The sequence below is a fragment of the Palaemon carinicauda genome, chromosome 37 (genome assembly GCF_036898095.1).
Source record: "Palaemon carinicauda isolate YSFRI2023 chromosome 37, ASM3689809v2, whole genome shotgun sequence".
Lineage (NCBI taxonomy): Eukaryota > Metazoa > Arthropoda > Malacostraca > Decapoda > Palaemonidae > Palaemon > Palaemon carinicauda.
The window spans coordinates 55,585,828-55,612,559 of record NC_090761.1 but is presented as its reverse complement, the minus strand read 5'-3'; the positions used below and the strand labels follow the sequence as shown (position 1 = coordinate 55,612,559).

The 26,732-nt window shown below is 42.8% G+C and overlaps 1 protein-coding gene across 3 annotated transcripts in view; it reads right to left on the bottom strand.

The window, feature by feature from the left end:
• Window positions 1–20,233: 20,233 nt before the first annotated feature.
• The window catches only part of LOC137629694 (uncharacterized), a 39,882-nt gene continuing 33,383 nt past the window's right edge, over window positions 20,234–26,732 (bottom strand). For 2 of the 3 annotated variants that reach the window (XM_068361254.1, XM_068361252.1), the window contains exon 10: window positions 20,234–21,106. In XM_068361254.1, the coding sequence (XP_068217355.1) occupies window positions 21,028–21,106 (79 nt within the window). In that variant the 3' untranslated portion in view covers window positions 20,234–21,027. Of the gene's footprint in view, window positions 21,107–21,954; window positions 22,014–26,732 lie in introns of all 3 variants that reach the window. The other variant, XM_068361253.1, reaches the window with a different exon arrangement.

Below are 26,732 nucleotides of genomic sequence, written 5' to 3'. Positions count from 1 at the left end.
AACAGCATTCTTCTCAAGGAAGGTCTACCATTGGCTGTTCAGTCCTCCGACCACCGTCTCTTCTCGGACGCATCGGACACGGGCTGGGGTGCGACACTGGACGGACAGGAATGCTCGGGAACATGGAATCAGGAGCAAAGGACACTTCACATCTATTGCAAGGAGTTGTTGGCAGTTCATTTGGCCTTGATAAACTTCAAGTCCCTCCAGCTTAACAAGGTGGTGGAGGTGAACTCCGACTACACCACAGCCTTGGCTTACATCTCCAAGCAGGGAGGGACTCATTCGAGGAAGTTGTTCGAGATCGCAAGGAACCTCCTCATTTGGTCAAAAGATCGAAAGCTCACGCTGGTAACGAGGCTCATTCAGGGCGATATGAATGTCATGGCAGATCGCCTCAGCCGGAAGGGTCAGGTCTTCCCCACAGAGTGGACCCTTCACAAGAATGTTTGCAGCAGACTTTGGGCCCTGTGGGATCAGCCAACCATAGATCTATTCGCTACCTCGATGACCAAGAGGCTCCTCTTGTATTGTTCTCCGATTCCAGACCCAGCAGCAGTTCGCGTGGATGCCTTTCTGCTGGATTGGTCCCATCTCAACCTGTATGCATTCCCGCCGTTCAAGATTGTCAACAGGGTACTTCAGAAGTTCGCCTCTCACAAAGGGACACGGCTGACGTTGGTTGCTCCCCTCTGGCCCGCGAGAGAATGGTTCACTGAGGTACTGCAATGGCTGGTCGACGTTCCCAGGACTCTTCCTCCTAGAGTGGACCTTCTGCGTCAACCTCACGTAAAGAAGGTACACCCAACCTCCACGCTCTTCGTCTGACTGCCTTCAGACTATCGAAAGACTCTCAAGAGCTAGAGGCTTTTCGAAGGAGGCAGCCAGAGCGATTGCCAGAGCAAGGACGACATCCACTCTCAGAGTCTATCAGTCTTTATGGGAAGTCTTCCGAAGCTGGTGCAAGGCCAATGCAGTTTTCCTCAACCAGTACCAATGTAACCCAGATTGCTGACTTCCTGTTACATCTAAGGAACGTAAGCTCCCTATCAGCTCCTACGATCAAGGGTTACAGAAGTTTGTTGGCAGCGGTTTTCCGCCACAGAGGCTTGGATCTTTCCTCCAACAAAGATCTACAGGACCTCCTTAGGTCTTTTGAGACCTCAAAGGAACGTCGGTTGTCCACTCCAGGCTGGAATCTAGACGTGGTCCTAAGGTTCCTAATGTCATCAGGATTTGAACCGCTCCAATCAGCCTCTTTTAAGGACCTCACATTTAAAAAACTCTTTTCCTCGTGTGCTTAGCAACAGGTAAAAGAGTAAGTGAGATCCACGCCTTCAGCAGGAACATAGGTTTCACATCTGAAACGGCTACATGTTCCTTACAGCTCGGTTTTTTGGCTAAAAACGAGCTTCCTTCCCGTCCTTGGCCTAAGTCGTTCGAGATCCCAAGCCTGTCCAACATGGTGGGGAACGAACTGGAGAGAGTACTTTGCCCAGTTAGAGCTCTTAAGTACTATCTAAAGGTCAAAACCATTACGAGGACAATCAGAAGCCTTATGGTGTGCTATCAAGAAGCCTTCTCTACCAATGTCTAAGAACTCAGTTTCTTACTACATCAGGCTTCTGATTAGAGAAGCAAATTCTCATCTGAAGGAAGAAGACCTTGCTTTGCTGAAGGTAAGGACACATGAAGTGAGAGCTGTGGCTACTTCAGTGGCCTTCAAACAGAACCGTTCTCTGCAGAGTGTTATGGATGCAACCTATTGGAGAAACAAGTCAGTGTTCGCATAATTCTATCTCAAAGATGTCCAGTCTCTTTACGAGTACTGCTACACCCTGGGTCTATTCGTAGCAACGAATGCAGTAGTAGGCGAGGGCTCAGCCACTACATTCCCATAATCCCATAACTTTTTAACCTTTCTCTTGAATACTTTTTATGGGTTGTACGGTCGGCTAAGAAGCCTTCCACATCCTTGTTGATTTGGCGGGTGGTCAATTCTTTCTTGAGAAGCGCCAAGGTTAAAGGTTGTGATGAGGTCCTTTAGTATGGGTTGCAGCCCTGTATACTTTAGCACCTTTGAGTTGATTCAGCCTCCCAAGAGGAACGCTGCGCTCAGTAAGGAAGACGATCTTATTAAAAGCAGAGTAACGGTTCAAGTCGACTTCCTTACCAGGTACTTATTATTTCATTGTTATTGTGGATAACTGATTATATGAAATATGGGATACTTAGCTATCCTTTAATCTTGTACACTGGTTTTCACCCACCCCCCTGGGTGTGAATCAGCTACATGATTATCGGGTAAGTTTAATATTGAAAAATGTTATTTTTATTAATAAAATAAATTTTTGAATATACTTACCCGATAATCATGATTTAATCGACCCTCCCTTCCTCCCCATAGAGAACCAGTGGACCGAGGAATAATTGAGGAGGTGTCAACAAGAAGTACTTGAGTACCTGGCCACAGGTGGCGCTGGTAAATACACCCCCTTCTAGTATTGTGATAGCTGGCGTATCCCTCCATAGAATTCTGTCGGGCAACGGAGTTGACAGCTACATGATTATCGGGTAAGTATATTCAAAAATTTATTTTATTAATAAAAATAACATTTTTTTTTGTTGGTGCTAATTTTGTGTTCTACTATGATAAGATTAATATAGTAAAGAAATTTTTTTATCAGATTGGTTTTATTCTGTATATATTTGTTTGCTTTGTCCAAATTAATTAAGTACTTGAAATTCTCTTTAAGCAGGATAGCATTTATTGATGTCATTTCATGAGATTTTAGCTTGAAAACTATTTTCCTGTGAGGTGGCAGCTTACTCACGAATGCCTTTGTTGTAAATGAAATGAAAGACTGAAGTAGGAGAGATGTTCAATTTTACCAGTAATCATTTCTGACGAATCTGAAATCTCATCGAAATTCATTCAAAAACTTGTAATGTCAAAACTAGGATGTGCAGGATAAGAGACAGTGAATGAAGGATAGCAAGTAACAATAGATCTTAAGGAATGAAGACACTTCTGCTGATATATTATTTCTTCTGCTCTACTAATCCTACAACAACCCTGTGGGTCCACATAAACCACTGAAGGTACAGTAACATATTTTTGTGTTAGGATCAACTTCCTTTATGTAGTTAAGACATGGTTTACTTTAAAATTTTGAAAATTAGATAACAATGGTTTTATTATTTTAATTTGTAGATAAGTTTTTTCCAATGCGAAATATGAACTAACGTACTTTATGTAGAGAACAGTCTTCAGTAGACTAATGTGAGGATCCCCGAGACCTTACCCGTCAGTCTATTCACTTACGTTTTCTGCTGTGCCAAGTATGGACGTAGTGATGTGTACTCAAGCAAACTTTTAATTTTCTATTCCTTCAGGAAGTGAATACTGGTTGTTAACTTGTTGATTGTGTGAAGCAAGAACTTACCGTGGGTGGATGGACCTTGCACCCACTGTTGTTGTTAACTGGCTGTAAATCCACACTCTGTGTTCTTGCTTAGGACATGATTGTTCTCAATCTTCCCTGTGTGCCGAGTGTAAGTTTTGGACTCCTTGCATTGGCGAGACGCATAATTTGGGAGGGAGGAAGAGCGTTTCGCTTCTTTCTTCTGCTTTTACTGATCCTGTGCTTGCTCCTCTGGCTCTTTTCCCAAATACAGTGCAGCAGGAGCAAGGAGACCCCAGGCCTGTGTCTGCAATCTCAGGTACTACTGACGGTGTGTGATTTTTTCCTCTCTCATTGGAGGTTGAAAGCTATTTGCCATTTGTACTATCGCTGACGACATGTGACAAAATCTTAAAACTTACCCTCAATATTGATACACTATACTGTAAGCTTCATACTGGTTTTTAAATTATTAAGATTGACCCAAATATGAGGGAGGAGATATTTTTTAGGTCTTTCAGGTAGGCTCCACAGTGCCAGTTGGTGATGCCATTGGTGAAGTGCTTGTTAGTATGTCCCCCTATTTCGGTATTCGTAATGCTTCCTCACCCTAGGTGCGTTGGGGCTGAGGGAGTGATCGCCAGTTGCTGGGAGAGGGTTCAAGTGCTTTTCCCTTACCGACCACTCCTTCCCCCCCTTTCCATGTGTCTGGGAGGTCTGGGGCTAATGCATCTCTTAAGTGTGACTTTCATGTTTCCAAGTGTTGTGGTTCCTGTTGGAGCAACTGCTGTGGTTCTTCCCTTTGGGCAGTGTTGTCTGGGTTTCTCAGACATTGATTCCTTTGCTTCTAGAGCCTAAGGAAAGATTGGAAAGAGGAAGAAATGTAGGCATTCTCCTTCTTCCTCGTTGCTTTCTTCGGCTTCCAACTCTGTCACTTCTTCAAAGATAAAGAAGTCAAGGAGGACTTGTCAGCCACAGCTAGAGGAAAGGGTTTCTTAGGTACCACCCCTCCTAACATGGCTCCCTTCTCAATGGTAAAGAAAGCACGGCCATGTGTTTCTGTCCTCTGGGGCTGATGCAAATGGGTGGGCTTTAGGCTGTTACTTACTCTGTGATGAAGTAGTCGGAGGTGTCTTGTTAGCCGTAGTCGTAGGAAAGCGCTCCTTTCGACACCACCTTTCTTAGGAGGGGTAGGCTGCGTATGAGTAGGTCCTAACCCTGAGGGTTGGGAGCCACGTTCCTATTTTTTTTGGTCCTATGACCCTGTATTGCGGCTGGGATTTTGTTTCCTTGAGTCTCGGACCTAAGGGGCTGGGCTTTGTCCCAAATGACTGGAGCCAGGCTCAGGTCCCCGGCTACCTCAGTAGCTAGTTGGAATTAGTGTTTTGGCTCCCTGTTTAGCCCCCTTGGGCTGTGATCCTGGGTGGCTGGGCTTTGTGCTCTGTGTTATGGCATTGAGCTTTGTCTCCACTGCCCAGGTACAGTACCTCAGTAGCTAGTTGGAACCGGTGTTTGTTCCGACACATATACAAACCTTCGCTATTTATAATAGGGTATTACTTTCGGCGCAGCTGTGAGACGAGCCATGATAATTTTAGTGAGGGATAACTACCCATCCACTAGTTAGCAGGTGGGGGGTGGGGTAGACTGGCTACCCTGCTCACTCACACCTCTCAGCTGAGTAACCACTTTACTTTTTGGCTCGGTAGAGAACAGACATGTTGTCCTTCTCTCCCGCATAGACTGGCCTTGATGTTTTTCGTTTATTTTTATTTTTGGTTTTCTTGAGCGTTTTCATTTATCTTATATATATTTGAGTGTATATGTATAAATGGAAATATACGTTGTTAGATACGTATCCAACTGCCTCCGCTGTAAGGTTGTTGTCCTTCGACAGGTTCTCAACACTGCCGTATGTTTGTTTCATTACAGAATTAAAGTTTATAACAGTTCAGCTCCCTTTCGAGGAATTATCTTACAAGGAAGATGACTTATTCCCTGAAGTATTTTTTGTGCAACGGAGCATGAACTGTAATTGATAACAACTTTCTTTTTTTTTCACAGGTAACAGCGACGTAGTAACATGTGGTAGCTCGTGAGCTGCCCTCATTACGAGGTAGCATTCGCTGTCAACCTTCAACTTGATGTTCCTCCTTCGAGGGGAACTTCTCTCTCTCTCAAGAGAGAGTGATTTTTGTTTACGCCTATGCTTTTTTCCCACAGAGCTGGGATAAAGCTTTACTTGGGCTATGTCCTCTTACGGGAGGACTTCTCTCTCGTTCGTGAGAGATTTTTTACGCCTATGCTTTTTTCCCATAGAGCTTGGAGAAAGCTTGCCTTAGGCGATGTCCTCCTTCAGGAGGACTTCTCTCTCGTTCGCGGGAGAGAGTTTCTTACGCCTACACTTTTTTCCCATAGAGCTGGGAGAAAGCTTGTTTTAGGCGATGTCCTTCCTCGGGAGGACTTCACTCTCGTTCGCGAGAGAGAGATTATTAAGCCTACGCTTTTTTCCCATAAAGCTGGGAGAAAGCTTGTCTTAGGCGAACTCCTTCGGGAGAACTTCACTCTCGTTAGCAAGAAATAACTTGTAAGAGCTTGCTGATCCACCAGGGGCGGTGGCAGAGCTTTTTCCGTAGCTGGTTATCTCTACGCTTATGGTTCTCCTTCAGGGGCGGAGCGAGAGCCCTCTCTTAAGCGACTTTCTCCTTCGGGAGAACAAACCTCTTATGCGGAGGTGTTATCTTGAACCTGCTGGTTCTCCTTGATCCTTCGGGGTCTCGTTTGATCACCCTTTGGGCTGGCGTGATTGTTTGAGCCTTCGGGCTCTCGTCATGTTGATCCTGCTGGTTCTCATGACAGTAAGAGTCCTTCGGGACTCCGCTCAAAACATTCGGGTTTCAGTTACGCTGAACCTTTGGGCTCTCGTAACGATGGTAACATTGAGCCTTCGGGAACGTGTGCCATCAATCACGCCAACCTTTTGGGGTCTCGTGACAGAGGAACCTCGATTTCTCGTTACGCTGATCCTTCGGGGTCTCGTATGCAGAACCGTTGTGTTCTCGTAACTTTAGTCACTCTGACACTTCGGTGTTTTGTGACAGGGAAGCTGCGGTTTTTCGTTACGCTGACCCTTCGGGGTCTTGTAACATTAGTTATGTAGAACCCTTGGGCTCTTGTAACTTTAGTCACTCCGACACTTCGGTGTTTAGTGACAGGGAAACTTCGGTTTCTCGTTGCGCTGACCTTTCAAGTTCGCTCAACACAGTTCACGCTGATCTTTCGGGTTCTCGTGACCTGAGTCATTCTATTTATGACAGAGAGTTTCCAAACTCTCGTTGTGTTGATCGTTCGCGCTCACACAACACAAGCTATCGTGAACCTTCGGGCGAGTGTAGCAGTGAGTTCTCTCACCAACCTGAGAGCTCTCGCGCACACGACCGTCTTGGCACGCACAAGCAAAATGGCAATCATAGCGGGCGGGTTCATCCTTTGGCGCACCATATGCACGAACATTGTGTTGCTCACCATGCGCTCGAACATCCTGGGGCGCGCCATGCGCGCGAACAATACACTGCGTGCAAGCAACCTTAAGCGCCAGGTGCGCGAACAATCTCATGCGCTCCATGTGCGCGAAAAAGGTGCGCGCACAAGCTCCCTTCCGCCTACCATCAGTTCGGCGCGAGAGCGCATGACCATTTTGGCGCACACGATTGGATAGGAGCACACGATTGGATAGGAGCGCACGACCATGTTGGCGCGCGCATGCAATTGGATTGGAGCTCACGATCGTATTGGCGCGCACGCAATCGGTTGAAGTGCACGAACAACTCTTATGACCCTTCGGGGTCTCACAACACAGTTCACGCTGAACCTTTGGGTTCTCGTGACCATAGTCATACTTATATGACAGAGTTTTCGGATTCTCGTTACGCGAAGTGTTCACAAGTGCACAAGAGGTTTACTCTCATGACAGAGTTTTCAAACTCTCCCGTAAATTGTTCGCTGCGCACCCATCGTCATCAAGAGTTTTACTCTGATGACAGAGGGATGCCTGCTGCCTAAGGGTTTACGAATCTCTACAGTTAACTATGACACAGTTCCTTTGGGTCCTGGTCACGTAACACGATTCCTGGAATTCCATCAGGAATCAGTGAAAGAGTTCCTGTGGGTTCTCGGCACAACATCCCTCAAGGTCGTGAGAAAGGAATTCACAAATATATTTTGAATCCCTAGGTTCTCATCCGAATCTCTCTCTTTCCACGATTCAGAGTTTTCTGAAAACTCTACACCCCCAGCTGATTACTACATCAGCTAGTCTGGTTTCGCCAGCACTGATCCTTTCGTTTTCGAACGAACCACCGTCATCTTTCCTCCACCTTCCCACTTCGAGTGGTTGGGTTAGCAGATGGAAATGAGCAGGGAATGAAAATGCTTTACATTGCAGTTCATTTCCCCTGGCAGGCCTTGCCTGAATTAGACGGTAGTTTTCTCACTATCGAGAAAGCGTTCGATGGCAACCTCTTTAGGTAAGCGGTTGATGGCAATTATGTCTGGCCTCCTTGAAGCAAACCCCCACATACGAGACTTCACCCTTTACCGGGAGACTCGTTCCTGAGAAGTTTTTTACAAAACTTCAATGGGTGTTAAAACTTCATGAAGGCCGTAATCCTACAAAGGCTTTGGCTGGAAACTTCTCAGAAACATTTCTGTTCCCTAGAAGGGAGCATTTAATATAAATGCTAGTTTACTGATCGGAGATGGAGAAGTACGAACGTTTTTTTTGTCCTGAGGAGGAGAAACCTCCATTACGAACGTTTCCAACGTTCTCCAACTGAGTTCCGGACACAACTTTTAAGTCGAACTACGCATGTATACTTGTCATGCGCACAGTTCGGTGTTACTACGCAGTAGTACTTTTATGTTCTTTACCCACCCAACAATAGATTGAAGATACGTCTTAATCCCCTCTTGGGCTTGGTTGGATGCGTTCGGTGATTACCGTACAGTCTCTTGTCCGGAAAGCTTTCTCTATGGAGATTTGCTATTATAACATAAGCTGTACTGATTAACTGGTTTACCAGTTGGTATCGGTCTTATTCGGCCAACCACACTGGATTAGTGGCAGTTGGAGGGAGAACAGGCTGTTCCCCTTCGTTGCAAGAAAGTGCAATTGGTTACACGTATCGACAACATCTCGAGGTGTGTTTTGCTATGCACTCCTCCCCCTCACCGCTGGACAATCCGCGGATGATGGGTAGCAGACGAGAGCTTCCGCAAAGAGGCCTGTCTTCTTGTCTTCCTCTGGACCTGATGCTCTCTATAATGCATCAAAAGAGAGAGGGGGGGGGGGGGGCATATGCCATACCATTCCATCCTCGTCGGTTGTTCCGATTCAGAAAGGTACTAGCATTCACCTCTCTTAGAGAACCATCTAGCAGTACGAAGCCTTAGATGGACAGAGGACAACTACTTGCCCCCATCTGCTCGCGTCATTCCTGGTATAGAAATGTGCTTGCAAAACCACCCAGATGGTGGGCTCCTAGTGTCTTGGAATCATCTTGTATCCAACAAAGTCTTAACTTTGTGGGGTACCCCGACTGTGGTTATGCTCGCAGCGGCCCTGATCTTCAAGCTCCCACTCGACCATTCCCCAGGGCCTCAAACAAGATGTACAGTATTCCAAGATCGGTGGGGCGGCCTAGAGGTGTGCCTTGTTTCCCCCCCCCCCCCATTCGTACTGGTAAAAAAGTCCTCAGCCAAGTCAGGATAAGCAGAATCTTATCAGTGACTCCAATAGCCTCGCTATGGCATCCTGTAAAATGGTTTCCAGACCTTCTACAGCCCCTGACGGAGCTCCAATAGCTTTGCTATGGCGACCCGCAGAATGGTTCCCGGACCTTCTACAGCTCCTGACGGAGTTCCGAGGGCTCTTCCTCCACGGCACGATCTTCCAAGCAGCCACATGCTAACGATTTCCTAAGCTGTAGTTTTGCTTCGACTTCTCGCCTGGGACGATCCTACACCACCCTTCTCTGAGAGGCCTTTCGCAACAGGTTACGGAAAAGATGTCTAGGCACCTCACACTTTTCAGCGTCAGTCTTCCAGGCGAAGTGTTCGGTCCTTTGTGATTGATGTCGTGGAAGGGGATTCTCTCCCATCGGTGCCTTATGCAAGTTTGAGATAACTTGTCCCCCGTTGGATCTCAACCTCCTCCTGGGAACGCGGTTCGGGTCCTTCAGTCTCTGAAGACCCCTCTCTATGAACCTTAGGCCCAGCAGCAGATCGCTTCCTTACACGGAAGACGCCCTTTCTACTCACTTGGGCTTTTGACCAAGAGAGAGAGTGTGTTGTATGATCCAACCTCTGATGTCTCCTACCCTAGGAGACGGGGAGAAGTAATTCTCAGCGGCGTCCCTGAGTGGATTGCCTAGACTCAAATCCGAGTGTGCTGTACTCTAGGTGCAGCCCATTTCGAATAAAGAGTCTTCGTTCGGAAACCCAGTAGATGGGTTTACCCAGTGAGGAGTCTGTAGGGTTACCTTAAAAGAACGATACCAGCTCGCCCCCGTGTGTTGGCACTGTTGACCAGCACGGTGAAGATCAAGAGGAGGGTCTCAATGTTTTCCTTCCCCTCTAGGATCGGAAGGCAATTGAGGTTACTCTTAATCTAGACTCTCCTCCATCTTAAGACCCAGAGCTCATAACGTCACTGGCGCTGCTATGTCCCTGTCGTTCAAGAAACTACTCTGTGGTGCAGATACTTTAAGGGGACATGTGGAAGCGTCAATCGACCTTCACAACCCACTACCTGCAAAGACGTAACCCACAAGAACACGGAGACCTTTTCCATTGGTCCTGTGGTGGTTGCACAACAAATGGTCTAAACACCTCAGGCTCCTTGATGGACAAGTAGCAGAGGGTTGAGGCTACCCGGATTAGTCTGGGGTGAATGAGTAAGAATGCCTGGCTCCTTTTTTCCTTTCACCTTCTCCCCTCTGGGGAAAACAGCTCCGCAAGCCTCAGCATAGCTGACCTCACCTCGCTGCAGGTAAGACCCATTTCCCTTGTGCCTCCTAGGTATAGAAGAATACTTTTTTACGTCCCCAATACCTTTTAGAGGGAGGGTATTGGGTAAGTCTTAAAGAACATTAGGCTCTGTACTCGAGTTCCCATGTTAAAGACAAGCCACACTGTTAGTTCCACTCGCACACAAGCTTCTGCAGGCCGCTATCAGTGCATTACTTCATATTGGCACTTGATTTTAGCGAGGGTAGGGTCCCTTCTACTTTCGATCACAGATCGAAATAGAGAGGATCCCGGGTCTTGACCAAGGCCAGTTGCTGAGGACTTCCTCCCTCCTACGAGTAAGTCACCCTATTATAAATAGCAAAGGTTTGTATGTGTCGGAACAAATAACAAATTTGGAAATAATTTGTATTTTTCCTAACATACAAACCTGGAGCTATTTATACAAAATGGCCCGCCACCCTGTCCCCCGAGAATCCTGCCATAAAGCAAAGTGGTTACTCAGCCCAGAGGTGTGAGTGAGCGGGGTAGCCAGTCTACCCCACCCCCCACCCGCTAACTAGCAAATGGGGTAGTTAGCCCCCACTAAAATTATCACGGCTCGTCGTTCAGCTGTGCTGAAAGTAATACCCTATTATAAATAGCTCCAGGTTTATATGTTAGGAAAAATACAAATTATTTCAAAATTTGTTATTTTAGCTCATTGTTTAGCCCTCTGGGGCCATGAAGATGTAATGGTATTTTCAGAAAACTTGCCCTTGAAGGTAACTGTCTTGCCTGACCACCTCCCACTTTCCTCTCGTATTTTGGCTCCTTGTTTAGCCCTCTAGGGCCATGAAGGTGTAATGGTATTCTCAGAATATTTGCCCTTGAAGGTAACCAGTTGATGTCAGCTTCTTCCGTGGGAACAGGACAACAGTCTCCAACAGTGGTACGTTCTGTAAGGAACACAATTTCTCCTGTCTTACTGTGTGACGAAGCAGGAGGCTTTGGTATTCTTTTTCATCCAGGTTTGGTCGACTTACTAGTTAGCTGTATGTGAAGAGTCTTAAGGATTTGGTTTACCCTGCTAATTACCTGAATGGTGTGCCAAGAAGGTCCTGTTCTTTGCACGTGATAGGATTTAGTCAGAGTACCTCTTCCTCGTCTCAAGACCTGAAATTCCTTGGTCATAGCATTTTGGGCAACTTTAAATGTCCAGTGTTCGAACCATGGTGCCATTGGGAGGCTGGCAATAGAAGCAATTTTCATGACAGCAAACTCAGGGTGTCGAGATTGCCATGCCCTTGTGCTCGACCCTCCACATAAGGGTCACTGTCGTCAATATAGACTCTAGAGGTTAGTGGTTCAATTGATCGAGTAGCAGCAGGTATGCAGAGGGTACAGAAGGCAGAAACTTATTGGTTGGCCACAGCGTAGGGAATTTCCTTGATCAGATCTTAAATTGACCTTTTCTAACACTGCTTAAGTAAGTTTTGACAGTAGCAACTTGGGGGCGACTACAATCCTCGAGGGCTGTTGAAACGCTGATCATGGATGTCATTTCTCCCCTGATGAGAGTTACCGATTCATCCCTAAGGTCAATAAACTCGCAAATGAGTGCAGGCTCGGTTTCATGTTTCTCTGCTTTCACCAGTCCAAAATCTGGTGCCTCTCAAATTGAATTGATGATGTCCTGAAACCTCTCTCACACGAGAGGAGGTCTCAACGTGTAGCTCAGGAAAATCCTTCGAGTGTATTCCATGTACCAGACTGAGAACAGAACCAGAGCGATATTCTGGAGACGATGGATGACAGTTTGAAGGTCTCACTCTTCAAAGGGCAAGATGCTCCTAGCTTCTATGCCCTCAGTGGCGGTAAAAGCACCATGTGCTCCTAGCTTCCGTGCCCTCAAAGGACAAGATGCTCCTAGCTTTTATGCCCTCAGTGGCGGGAAAAGCACCATGTGCTCCAGCTTTTGATGGACAAATTTAAGAGCGAGTCATGTGAAGGCCTGTTGCTGGAGAGGAGTCTTGCTGATGGTAATGTGCACAATGTGGTGTCTGATGGTAATAGCATGCAGTGATCCTGTGAAGACATCTGCTTCGACTTAACATTAGGATGAGTGGGAAGGTCTCCAATCATTTCTGGTTTTGGAGCAAGGGAGAATCTTGTTACGTAGACAAGTTGATACAACTGTAGAACATTGAGAAGGTGACAGGAGCCATGTGACTTAAATGTCTCAATAACTTGGAGTAGACGAGAGAAGTCCAATTACGGTGTCTGACTAGGCAGTCTGCGATCCAAGAGTGTGAAGACCAATCACGCGTTAATCGATCACATGGTGATGGCGCACAGGGAGAACAGTACTCTGGTGAGTAATCTTGGTAGGACCGTTCACTTGGAGATGGGAGATGAGATTGTAGTAGACGAGAGACTGCTAACTTCATCACGCTCGCACTGCCGGTGTTGCACACTAGTGCAATCCTTCTTAGCTTGAAAAATGTATGGAAGATGAGGCAGAGGAGAAGGAAGTATTTAAAGTGCCTCCCCAAATTGTATTAATGATGTCCTGAAACATCTCGCACACGAGAGAGGAGGTCTCAACGTGTAGCTCAGGAAAATCCTTCTAGTGTATTCCATGTACCAGACTGAGAACAGAATTAGAGCGATATTCAGAAGACGATGGATGACAGTTTGAAGGTCTCACTCTTCAAAGGACAAGATGCTCCTAGCTTCTATGCCCTCAGTGGCTGGAGAAGCACCATGTACTCCAGCTTTTGATGGGCCAATTTAAGAGTCATGTAAAGGCCTGTTGCTGGAGAGGAGTCTTGCTGATGGTAATGTGCACAATGTAGTGTCTGATGGTATGAGCATGCAGTGATCCTGTGAAGTCATCTGCTTCGACTTAACATTAGGATGAGAGTGGGAAGGTCTCCAATCATTTCTGGTCTTGGAGTGGGGGAGAATCTTGTTACGTAGATAAGGTGATACGAGTGTAGAACATTGAGAAGGTGACAGGAGCCATGTGACTTGAATGTCACAATAACTTGAAGAGTAGACGAGAGAAGTCCGATTACGTTGTCCGACTAGGCAGTCTGCGATCCAAGAGTGAGGACCAATCACGCGTTAATCGATCACATGGTGATGGTGCACAGTGAGAACGGTCCTCTGGTGACTAGTCTTGGTAGAACCGTTCACTTGGAGATGGGAGATGAGAATGTTGTAGACGAGACTGCTAACTTCATTAAGCTCACACTTCTTGCTGTTGTACACTCTAACGCAATCCGTCTTAGCTTGAAAACTGTAAGGAAGATGAGGCAGAGGAGACAAAGTATTTGAAGTTTGCCTTCTATGTGATTGAGCAGGCTCAAATGACACCCCATGTAGACCCATGTAGAGAGACTACAGGAGATTCTTTCAAGAGACAGAGACTACAGGAGATTCTTTCAAGACACACTAGTACTTCCAGGCGAGATTCTCTAACGCATTTACTGGATTGAGAAGACACAGGAGAGATAAAGAAGGGCAATGCCAACTTCCAATATTCTGCAGCAGCAATACCTCCTTCCTTGGATGGAACACAAGTGATTCTAAGGAATGCTTAATTCCATTATATTACGTTGTTGTTGTCATTGTCATAAAGGTGACACTTTCTGAAGGAGGAAAGGGATGAGGGCATTGCCCTTCATCCCGATTAAAAGGTATGTACTGTACTCGTCTTGTATGAGATCAAGTACGTACCATCCTTGTGTACTCTGGGAGAGATTGATTAGGAACAACTTTGACTTGCTGATCATTCCAAGACTTGTTTTTTTTTCGGGAGATTTTTAGTAGTATTCAGTTAGAGACTGATTTGCGCATATGGACATTTGTTGCCACTAAAGGAGTATTTTTGGCACTTACTCCCCCCGGTGCGAGACCGAGAGCAGGTAGCATGAGCAGCACGTACCAATATTTTCCCGGTTTGGGATAGTTTTCAGCGCACACCACGTCCTTCTTTATCCATAGAAAGAGATGTCAGATGTCCATGAAATGGTAAAGAAAGGGCAGCACCCTTCAACTGAGCTGTGTTCAACCTCATACGAGAGCCATGTATACCTTTGTTTCTTCCCACTACGAGACAACTCTGGGCACTTACTCCTTCCCGTTCAAGACTAAGCACCATTAATAGGCAAGTGAACACCCATGGTGAGACATCTTAGTGTTGTGTGGGCCGATGTTTTTTCCTGTTGTGGGAAAACTCTCGGCTCCTGCTCTGTGAAGGAGATACTATTTACTGCACCTTCCTTCCCTGCACGTACAGGGGAGTATCTTCGGAGATACATGTATGAGACTCCAATGAGGTCTCCTACTCGTCCTTCCTCTAGAAGTCGCAGCGTAAAGACTAATGTACAGTAGAAGGAAGAACACGAAGGTCGCCTTCTCCGGCATTGTGCAGGACCAGTCGATGCCCTCATAAAGAGAGACCTTAGGGGACTTTTCCAAGAGATAGCACTACCAGGCGAGATGCCCTCACCGCAAGGGATGAAGAAGGGCCCAACCCCTCCCCTAACACTCGGTGGGAGCAAAACTAACTGACATAGCACACAGTTGTTTAAAGACAGCCAGCTTCCTTAGGATGACATTGTCGTCATCGTCGTCAAAAAGCCACACTAGCAAAAGAGTAAACAGCCAATAGGAATGCAGTTTTAAGCGGGGTTTACACGGCCGAGCAGCTCGCCGAGCCCGGTTGTCGAACCTACTTGTAGAACGGCTCGAAGAGCTTTCAGACAGTACATCAAGCCTCATTGTGCCTCGTGTTGTGCCTCGTGCTAAAAAAACGTCAACATGTCTCTCGACCAGGACTATTTGATAGCCATTGCTTTAGCAGTGGCACTAAGAAGGAAAAAAAAAGATCAAAAGAGAGAAATTTTCATATACCAACTTGCTTGTTGCTTTAAGATTAGAGCCTGATGACTGGCGCAATTATTTGCGTATGGATGAAGACACGTACATTGATCTACCGAATCCTGTCAGCCCTTTCATTACTATGAGGAAGGCCATAACTCCACATGAAAGACTGAGTGTCCGCTATTCCTTTGTTTCTGGCTACTTTATTGGAATAGTCTTTTGATTTAACTTTCCATAAAGCTGGATGAGCTCGATATGCATGTATGAAATCAAGTACGACTTCCTTCTCATTCTTACTTTCATTAATGGCAGCAATTATTCATTTCTTTGATGATGTTTCCTCTAGCAGGTTTGAATAACATCTGAGGTTCGATGCTCGACACCCGTTCACACCGCTCGTCAAACAATGTAGCTCCGCCCACAAAAGTCAAGATGAGCCTGACTTTCATCGAGCCGCTCGACGAGCGCGCTCGACAACCAAATAGCCCGTTTACACGCTCGAACATCAATTCAAACACAGGTTTGTTGAGCCAGGCTCGACGAGCTGCTCGTCCGTGAATACCAGCAGGTTTGCCCAATTAACTCGCACAGCTTCAGTTATTGGATATTACAGCATATCCTTGTCTTGCTTGATATGCCAACACATTTATCTTAAAGAAAAACCAAATGATTAAATCAGCCAGACTAATAAACCGAGAATTGGGTCTCTATACTCTCTGGCCTCTGAAAAAGTGGAAGCTTAGTGCAACTACCACTACGTTGTTATAATTTTAACAGCCTTGCCAAACTTCGCTGAAAAGAGGTTAAGGTTTGTATTTGTGTAGGAACAAATCAAGAAATTTGGAGGGATGGATTATTGCTTTAATAGTCATCTGAGATGGGACAGACATATTTTAGCAAAACATCACAAATTTTAAGTAATTTGTATTTTTCCTCACATACTTACCTCGAACTACTTTCTTAGGAGTACCTGGGATCTCCTCTCAGCCGACCAGAGTTTTGCGTAGTTTACTCTACTTCCGTTTTCTGAGAGGGCTAACCTCAGGCGGATAGATACGTGCCCTGAGGCTAAGCCCAGGTCAGGGAGCGTGCTAGCTTGGGTCTCGACCCTCAGTAAGTTCTTGGTAGTTTAGTTACCTAAAGGGTCAGTAAGGCACTCGGGGAAGGAAGGGCGGGCCATTACCCGAAAGTAGTTAGAGGTAAGTGTTAGGAAAAATACAAATTACTTAAAATTTGTGATTTGTTCCAACACGAGGTACTTACCTCGAACTACTTTCTTAGGAGCCTTACACTTTAGGAGGTGGGAGTGTCCTTCCTGACCCATAGGCCTAGCTAAGCAGGATGAATGGACCCTAGATAGGGGGCTAGATTCAGAACTGATCAGAAAACGAAACAGGAGAACTACACAAAGAGCTCATGTTAGTGTCTAAGTAACTCGCCTGTGCAAGAATTCTTCGGATATCCTCCCGATGATTACGTGTCTTGAGAGCTGGCTTAGGGTCTACCCGAGTCTATCCTAGAGCGGAATAGGGAAGGGGGGAGGAAGAGCAAGGGGGTTAAGGGAAATGAACCTGTCTCTCTTGGTCTTACTACCCACGATTGTACCTGGGGCTATGTCGTTAAATCGCTTGGAACGCGGAGATGACTGTTCCTATTGAGAGCCCGTCTAGGGACTTCCTCGAGCATTCCTTCAGATAGTGAGCCGTGAAGGTAGATTGGTTAGCCCAGGTGCCTGCATTTAGGATCTGGCCCACTGCCATGTTCTTCTCGAAAGCTAAGGAGGTACTTAGACCCCAAATGTCGTGGGGCTTGGGCTTACCCGGCAGGGGAACGCCCGCACTACTATAGGCCCTGATAATTACCTGTCTCAGCCAGAAGGAGATAGTGTTCTTCGAGACCGGCTTTTTCACTGGACCTGTGGAGACGAAAAGGCTCTTAATACCAGGGCGGAGTCTAGCAGTCCTCTCCAGGTATTTCCTTGTGGCTCTGACAGGACACAACTTCAAGTCCTTCGGGTTGTCCGAACGAGGAATTGCTGGTATTAAGAAGCCCTCAAACCTGGGATCCCAAACTGCTGGATTCTGGGTCTTGGCCACAAGAGCCGGGAGGAACTTGAAGGAAACTTCACGCCAGCCCTTCGAGTGTGAGACCTCAAAAGACAGTCCGTGACTCTCACCCACCCTTTTTGCCGAGGCCAACACTAGCAGAAAAACAGTCTTGAGGGTGAGATCCCTGTCCACGATGTCTTTCAGGGGTTCCAACGGGGGTTCACTTAACATCTTCACGACCCTCGCCACATCCCACTGCGGCACTCTGACGGCTCGAGGGGGGCATGCTTGCTCGAAGCTCTTGATGAGCATCGAGATATGTCTCTAGGCACCCAGGTCGATGCCCTTCAGGAGGAAGACCTGGCCTAAGGCCGCACGGACTCCCTTGATGGCTGGAATAGACATACCGACTACGTCCCTGAGGTGTACCAGGAAATCCGCAATATCAGGAATGGAGGCCCTCAGAGACTTGATGTTCCTGGAGGAGCACCACTTCGTGAAAGTGGCCCATTTGGCTTGGTATACCGCTGCCGATGAATGCCTCAGATATCCAGACATCCTTTCTGCCGTTCCTGCTGAATAGCCCTCCTTCCTCAGGAGACGCTCAATAACCTCCACACGTGAAGGCGGAGGGACCGATGGTTCTCGTGGAACCTTTGGAAGTGGGGCTGTTGGAGAAGGTCCGGTCTGTCCGGGAGTGGCCACAGCGGAAGGCACGCTAGTTCTTTTAGGTCTGCAAACTTCTCTCTCTCCGGCCAACAGGGCACTACCAAAGACATCCTTAGGTTGTGGCTGCTCCTTGCCCTGTTGAGCACTTGTCTGAGCATCGCGAACTGGGGGAAGGCGTATACGTCTAGGTTGTCCCAAGGATGTTGGAAGGTGTCCTCTAACACCACTTTTGGGTCTGGGACAGGAGAACAGAATACGGGGAGTTGTGCATTCAGTCTTGTTGCGAAGAGATCCATCACTGGCGAGCCCCATTTCTGGATGATGAGCTTGGCTACCTCTAGGTGCAGGGACCACTCGGTTCCTACCATTTGTCCCATCTTGCTGAGGCCGTCGGCCAGGACGTTCTTCTTTCCTGGAATGAACCTTGCTGCGATAGTAATCTGCTCTGACTCGGCCCACTTAGTAATCTGCTCTGACTCGGCCCACTCCAGAAGTTCCAACGTGAGATTGCACACTCCCTCGATTTCAGTCCTCCCTGCTTCTTTATGTAAGCCACCACCGTGGCGTTGTCGCACATCAGTTCCACGGTTTTTCCCCCGGAGCAGATTGACGAACTGCCCTCATCTCTAGGATGTTTATGTGCTGGGCCTTTTCTGCCTCCGTCCAACTGCTTCTTGCTGACTTTCGAGGAGATGAGCACCCCACTCCTCCTTGGACGCATCTGTGAACAGGAGCATCTCGGGGGGATCGGCAGCGAAGGGCATCCCCTTGAGGGTGTTCTTTCGATCTTGCCACCATTCCAGGACTTCCTTCGTTTCCGGGAGAACGGGGTCCACCTTGTGGGGGGACTCTCTCTGGTTCCAGAGTCCCTTCAGATTCCATAGGACGTTTCTGAGTTTGAGCCTCCCTTGGGGAACCAGTTTCTCCAATGATACGAGGTGGCCTATTAACCTCTGCCAGTCTTTCGCCCTCCTGGGCTGTCCCCCTATGCATGGGCGGAGGATCTGGTTCGAGTTGTCCAGCCTCTCCGCCGACGGAAAGGCTCTCACCAAACGGGAATCTAGAACCATCCCGAGGTAGGTCATCCTGGTGGAGGGTGACAGATGAGACTTCTCCAGGTTGATGGTGATGCCCAGAATCTTGCAGAACTGCAGTAGTTCCGCGCCTTGTTCCCTCAGTGCTTCCTCTGAGGATGAAAGCAGCAACCAGTCGTCCAGGTAACAAATCAGGCGGATGCCCCGTTCGTGCGCCCAAAACTGAGAATGTTGCAAAGACCCTCGTGAAGACCCGAGGTGCTGTGGACAGTCCGAAGCAGAGGGACTTAAACTGTAATGTCTGGTCACCCCATTTCACCCGAAGGTACTTCCTGCTGAAGGGGTGAACTGGAATTTGGAAATATGCGTCCTTGAGGTCTATGGATATCATGAAGTCCCCTTCCCTCAAGGATTCCAGGACCGACTTCGGGGTGTCCGTCTTGAAGTCGGTCTTGCACACAAACTTGTTGAGGGCTGAGAGATCTATGACCGGTCTCCAGCCTCCCGTTGCCTTCTCCACCAGGCAGAGCCGACTGTAGAAGCCCGGGCTCGGTTCCTGTACCGTTTCCAACACTCCCTTCGCCAGCATCGCTGAGACTTCCTTTACTGCAAGGCAAACTGAAGTAGCTCCATTAGCAACAATGTAAATTAAAAAAAAAATCACTATATATATATATATATATATATATATATATATATATATATATATATATATATATATATATACATGAATGAAATCACAAAATATAAATTACATTCCAGCTAATTCAAAGTAAAAACATCAAATGCCAGCTTCAATCTAAAAACCATCAATAAACAAATTATGTAAAGAAAAAGGAACTGTGAAAAAATAGTTACATTAAATGAACACATGGAAGCTCAAGTGAAATCAAAGTAAGGACACTCTTAACGTATAGCATTCTAAATCTTCACAGTCGTGAATGATGCAAGCCACTGGGAGTGGGGTTTCATCATCATGTAAAAGCTGCAGTATTTGATAAAAGGGGTCATCTTGAAACAAATTAGAATTGTACAAGTTCCGGTATGACACTTTTCTATCAGATACTATTAAACCTATAGTAAAGTGTGTTTATGATAAGACCATCTCCCAAACTTTTCCAATTTCATACACAAATGGTGAAGCCTTAAAAAATAAACAATGGAGAATGAATGTTTAACATATTTCTTGAATATTTATTATACAAAAGAAAATAAATATATATGGACATTATAAGATTTAAAGTAGTTGCTTCTGCTTTTAAAGATAAAATATGACTTGACATTTGAGAACAAGCATAATGCAGTTTCCAAACCCATTGCATATTAGCACAAGGTTTTTAAGGAAAAGAATAAACTACAGTATTATCTAAAGAAATCTGAAACTGGGTTACTGTTAAAAGACTAGTGATGAAACCTGCCTTAGAAGCTTTCATATAGTAATGAATAAAAGCAAGATCGGTTTCCTAATTAATCATGAAGCATAATAAATATTTACTTTGAATGCCAAGATAATTTCAATTATGTACACCAGTAAGAATTCTATACAACCACCTTGTATTATAGATAAATATCTCAATAGCTAAGTTATATCTACATAATTACAACTTTAATTTTTATAAGAACCGCCAGTGTGGTTAATGCCTAAACTACAACCAAGTTTTGGGTTTACCCATCACTGTTATCACATTTTATCACATGAAAGATACCAAAAGAGAATTAAGAACTATTGAAGAACTTTTTGAGTAATGCATTTAATTCTACTTAGCTTTAATAAATTATATACAATATTGTGGATTCAAAAGTTTGGAAACATTCATACTTTTCCTCTTAGAGCAGTAAAATAGCTATTAAAGGCAAAGTAAAACCTTTGTATTTAATTAGCTTTCCATTGGTATCTGAAGATTATTATTATTTACAGCTTCCTGATGCCAATATTTCAAAAATGTAATCAAAATTTTTCTGAGGCCTTTAAACTCATCTTGATGTAGCTGAAGATCCACGACTTTTCAACATATTTTTCTTTTTCTCCTTGATCATCAGTTCAAAGTCCGCTCTGAAACAGAAACCTCTAGTTAGTATAATACTCTAAGGCTTAAAAGATTCTATTTTATACAAAGATTCTATTTTATACAATCACGCTATGCTGATTTTATCTAATCATTAGACAATGTTCAGTATTGTATATCATTTACTCTTGAATCTAATAGCTATTGACACAGACAAGATTAAGTAAAATCAAAGCCAAGTCAAAATCATAAAACATTACCCATTGACTAGCTCATGCACACACTACATCCCAATTCCAATCATTCTAAGAAATATTATACAAGCAAATGCACCTACATTATACTATCCAAGACATACTATTTACCAAAATGATACCAGTAAATCAAGGCAAGATCATAGGAAAACTGTTACATACAGCATAAGAAAAAAATCATAATTTTTATCTGTTGTGTTAGATTGAAGTGAAGATGTGCTGATAAGAAATAATGACTGTTGAATGAGAGTACATACTGGCTAAAAGAAAAAAAAATTTATACCAATTCTCCCCAATAATTTTCTAAAAAGATTAAGAGTGTCAAGTGGAAATCAGAATTTCATGAAGGATTTAACAAAGATAGGTGATGGTATTAATGAAATTAAGAGATATAGTTGTAGTACAGTAGTGCTTGGTGCAAACCCAGTTCATTTTCACTAGAAGAAAGAATGATTAAAATATATTAAATGTGGATAGGAGAGAATACTAATTGAAATATATCAAATGTGGATGGGATTTTGCTTAAGAATCAGTGATATAGGGACAATGAAATTCATCAATGCCATGACAGGAATTATTGGAGCCATACAAACCTAAAATAATTAAATGGGTCAAAGAGCCAAGGGCTTTTCAAGCTTTACCTGGATGAGAGGGAGCTAAGCCCAGCATAGCTAAGATGGTTCTCCTATTTTCATCGTGGCTGGGATATGGAGAACACAGGTTAGTGGGGTATGATCTATAACTGAATTACTGGCCTCCACCTTTCACAAAATATCATGCAAACACAAAGTTTTGAATAGATAAACTTAAAATGCAAGCTAATAAAATGGAATAAAATAATATCAAAGTAGTAGAATACTGGAGCTTGGGAAAATAGAATTTAACAAAATAGTAAAAAGTACTTTGTGATACAAACACAAGGACATTTAAAAGCTAACACAATCTATATACTGTATATATATTCATCATGAATGGTGACTGAACTAAGATATTAGAAGAACACCAGATAATGTACAAAAACTATAATTCCTAGTTTTAATACACAAGTTGATGCAAATATCTTAAACATACATAAAAAAAATTTGTATTAATATATTTTGTGCATACTGTTGAAAAAATTTTTTTTTATTAAACCGAGTTCATATATATAACAAGTACAGATACTCTCATCTAATATATTTGGTTATATCTTCCTCTTAAAAAAAATCATATTGCACAATCTTAAGACAAATCCAGAAAAAAAAAAACCATTTCAGTACTGTGGTGGATACACCTTCCTTCATGTACAGTGCTCAGTTTTTGGATAATTCTTTTGTACAATATTACCAACTGAGCCATAACAGGTGTGTATCCACATACAGTACTGTAATTTCTTGACCATGACTGTAACCTAACCCCTGTGAATGTTAAGGGATAATCATACTGTACTAGAAAGATTAGAAAAAAAAACCTATGGAAAACTTACCTAAGCATTCACAGGGGTTGCCTGAAGAATGATAAGTAAAAATTGGAGCAAAATGGAAGCAGTGAAGAAAAAGAAAATTAACAGTCATTAACAGTGCATGGGGCACTTCCTTTCAGGAAAAACTTTGCAGGGATTTAGGGTGTTTTGTGACTTTTTAGACATGGTCTATGCAAGACTTTTGTTGCCATATTACAAACACTAAGACTTTGTACTAAGTTACTATAGATAACTGCTTAGATTTAGAACAGTATTCATCAATTGCCTAGATAGGTTTTCTGTTTTTAACTTATGTTTTAAATTTCTTAATAATTCAAACTAAACTAGGTTTAATTCAATGATAATCTTCCTAACAGTTGATGTATTATTTTATCAAAGCAAAGCTCCAAGTGTTTATTAGGAAAAACACTTAAGCTTATTTTGAGAAGAGAAATGAAATTATCTGACATAGAAGAATTTACTTTGTAACTCCTGAGTTTATATGCTTCAGCTGAAAATAAAAACAATATCACTGTAAAGAATACTCTACTAATAGTTGAAGTTTAGCTGGAGCCATCAATTGCATACCTCACAATCTACAGATCTTGCAGCTAGCAGTTAGCTGTTTTACACTTTGGGGAGTAAATATTAGCAACAATGGAAGCATCACATATAAACTAAACTAATTTAATTTAAATACATTGGGTTATTAACATAAAAGCAAAAACAGGTTTCCTGGGAACAGCATTTTGATCAACATAAATATTCACAACTGAACTAATAATTTCAGTTGTGGCAATCCTTTCACAGAAGTTGGCCTCATCTATGACAAAACTCTTTTTAGAACTCGTTGACCTAGCATGCTAATCAATAACACTAGATGCAAACAAGTTTTTGTTAATTATGAGAACTTCCTTTATACAAAATGATGCTTAATAAAAGGATTTTACCAATAACATTTCACCTATGACTTGTAAAGTATACTATTATTTACAATTGTACATAATTTTCTTTAAGATTTGAACTAAATTTTCATAGCAATCAAGTATGCAAGGCCCTTGTCCAATGTCATTATTTGGTAGTCTTACTAAATCTTCTGAGTCAGGATTATAGACCATTATAGGGCTGACCCGAATAAGGATTTGTTTTCAACCTAAATTTAAACATTCATAAAGATGCCAATTCAAAATTTGTTAGATGAATGTAAAGTGGAAGAATCTGAAAAATTCCTTAATTGATTTATTTCCAATGCTTAACATTCCCTGTTTGTTGAAATTTGGCCAAACAAAATTTGTTCCAAAATACATGTTGACCTGCATACAAGGACTTATTTGTAGGTTAGTCCTCTTGTACATTATTCATCATCTATGAGGTTAACCAATTTGAATACCGCATACATAATCACTTCATTGCCATTTTTGTTTCAAAGAAACCACTGTGTGATAATGTGCTTGGTTTTTTAAAACTATCATTGTCAGTTTCATTATTACATCAAATTTGCCTTTACTGTATCTACATATTAAAGGTTCCACTTTTAAACAGTTATCTATGGTAAAGGTTATTTCTGATCTGGTCGAATCAGTTGCCATTTTGGTTGCTTTATACGCATCTTACTTTCCCTTTATGCTTACATGAGCAGGGATCCAGCAAATTTAAACATTTATAATACCTATACAGTAACATTAAACATTTATAATACCTGTACAGTAACATTTCATGATTTGTAATAAAAACTATTTGTTATACCACAATTTTTTACTGACTACCGAAGTAATTGCACGGTTCTACTGCGATAACAGTAGTTATTTGGAAAAATGGAATTGATTAGTTTTATTAGGTGATATGACCCTATCAATTAAAAGTTTGAAAAATAAAATTGATATACTGTAACTTTAAAATAAGAATTCTTATACTGTATATCATTACCATAATATAAAAGTTAAGTAGTTTAATGAGACTACAGTCACATTTCAAAACATTCATAGTAGTGGGCTCCCCTAGCGCAAATTTTAGGGGGGAAGCACTATAAGTCGGACAAAATTTATGATAAATGGCGTATTTGAGATCAATATTTTCAATGGCTCCAAATAAATTATCCTTATTGATTTTCATGGTCATAGGTATTTCAAAATGGCCACCATCAGAATAAAATATGTTCATCTTTTAAACTTATTTAATTGCAAATTGGAATTTATCACTTAAAAGAATTTACAGACAAATTTGCAAATCATCTTAAAGACATTTTTTAATATTTGTCAATTAAAATGGCTAACGGGGTTGTCTTTCTAAATAAAAGCAAGCTATTTTCTGCTAAGGAAGTTTTTAAAATTTTTGAAAAACGTTAAAGCACTTTCGATTTTTCGGATTGTTACCGTAACCAAATTTTATTTGATGAAAACTGCACAGCTGGCACATTTGTAGAAAACAATACTTGTTGCCACAAAAGCTGCAAACAACAAATCAACAATGATAAGCTAAAATGCTAAGCCAAGAAACAGAAGACAGTCATGAGAAGAATGCAGTCAAAGGAGACTTATCAAAGAGGCAGGCACAAAAATTATCCTCAGCCAGTAGTAGCTGCATTTTATGCTCAACAAGCACATAAACACTTATTAGATATGCCACACAGTGTGCTGAAAAATCACCAAGATTAATGGCAACTACTATGGAAGAAATCGATATTCTTGCCCATATTTCATCAGGTGATTTAGGTGCTTTGGAGGCCAAATATCATTTTGCATCTTTCACGAAATATAGAAACAGATATCAATCCTATTGTAGACAAAGCAATCATGATGATACTGTTAACACCAATATGGCAAATGCCACAACCCTGGTTGAAACTGTAAATAAAATATAAAGTGAATTAGAAGGTACACATACATCCTAATTGAATAACCTTTACATGGTGTATGCAGAGGCTGCAGGAAATTGGTGTCTCTACTAAAACTCTCCAAAATAAACTTGCTGATATTTCCAGAGACCATAGAAGAAATGTTTAGAAAGCTTTTTAATGAAGTTTGAAAATTACATATTTCTATATGCAGAGAAGTGTGTCTTGCAGTCACCAATAACAACATCAAAATGTATAAATTCACAAGTGATGTGCAGAATATTTTTAAACATCAATACAGTATTGTATTTTGTTTTTAGATTTTTAAACAACTATGGTGTATTAAATTAGATGCTATACACCATGATGAAATATATAACAGCTTCATAGTCAAAACAATACAATATGGGCAATATAATTATTTTAGGATACAGAATTTGAAAAGCACAGCTTAAACATATGGTGTCTGGACATCTTGTACTCATGTACAGTCACCCATACCATCTCCTAACAACTGGGCTTGGAAGAAAGAGGAAGATGTTTAGGTACCTGTGTTGATAACAATAGCAGAGACTGGAATGAATTCTATTCTCATAAAATGTTTTTGATGGAAATTATATGGGCTGTTCCTGTTCTAAAGATGGGTTTCTGTACACAGAACAATGCAATTACAAATAAAGTAATTCAACAAATCTCTGTAAATAACCTTACAGATACTTGAAATATAATAGTGTGTAGATTATAAAAGATTTCTTTCAACAAAGTAAAATTAGTTTGATGGATGATTCCATTGATTTGAAATTTTTAAAACGAATACTTAAATTAGCTGTCTTGATTATGAAAAAATAATAAACATTAAAATGGTTTTTGGAGGTTATTTTGTTTTAAACTAAAAGATGATCATTACATTTTTTTTCTCATATTATAAAGTAACTTGTAGGTTATCCAATATCATGTTACTTAACATGAAATTAATGGAATTTTGTAGCAGCCATCTTGGGAAAATGGCAGCCATTTCAATAATAATTATTTTGCTTGGAGCCATTGAAAATATTGAATAAAATTGTCTCAAATACCTACTTTAAAAGTTTGGCATTTTTCTACCATGCCATTTTCATTAAGGGAGCCTACTATATGGTCTAGTG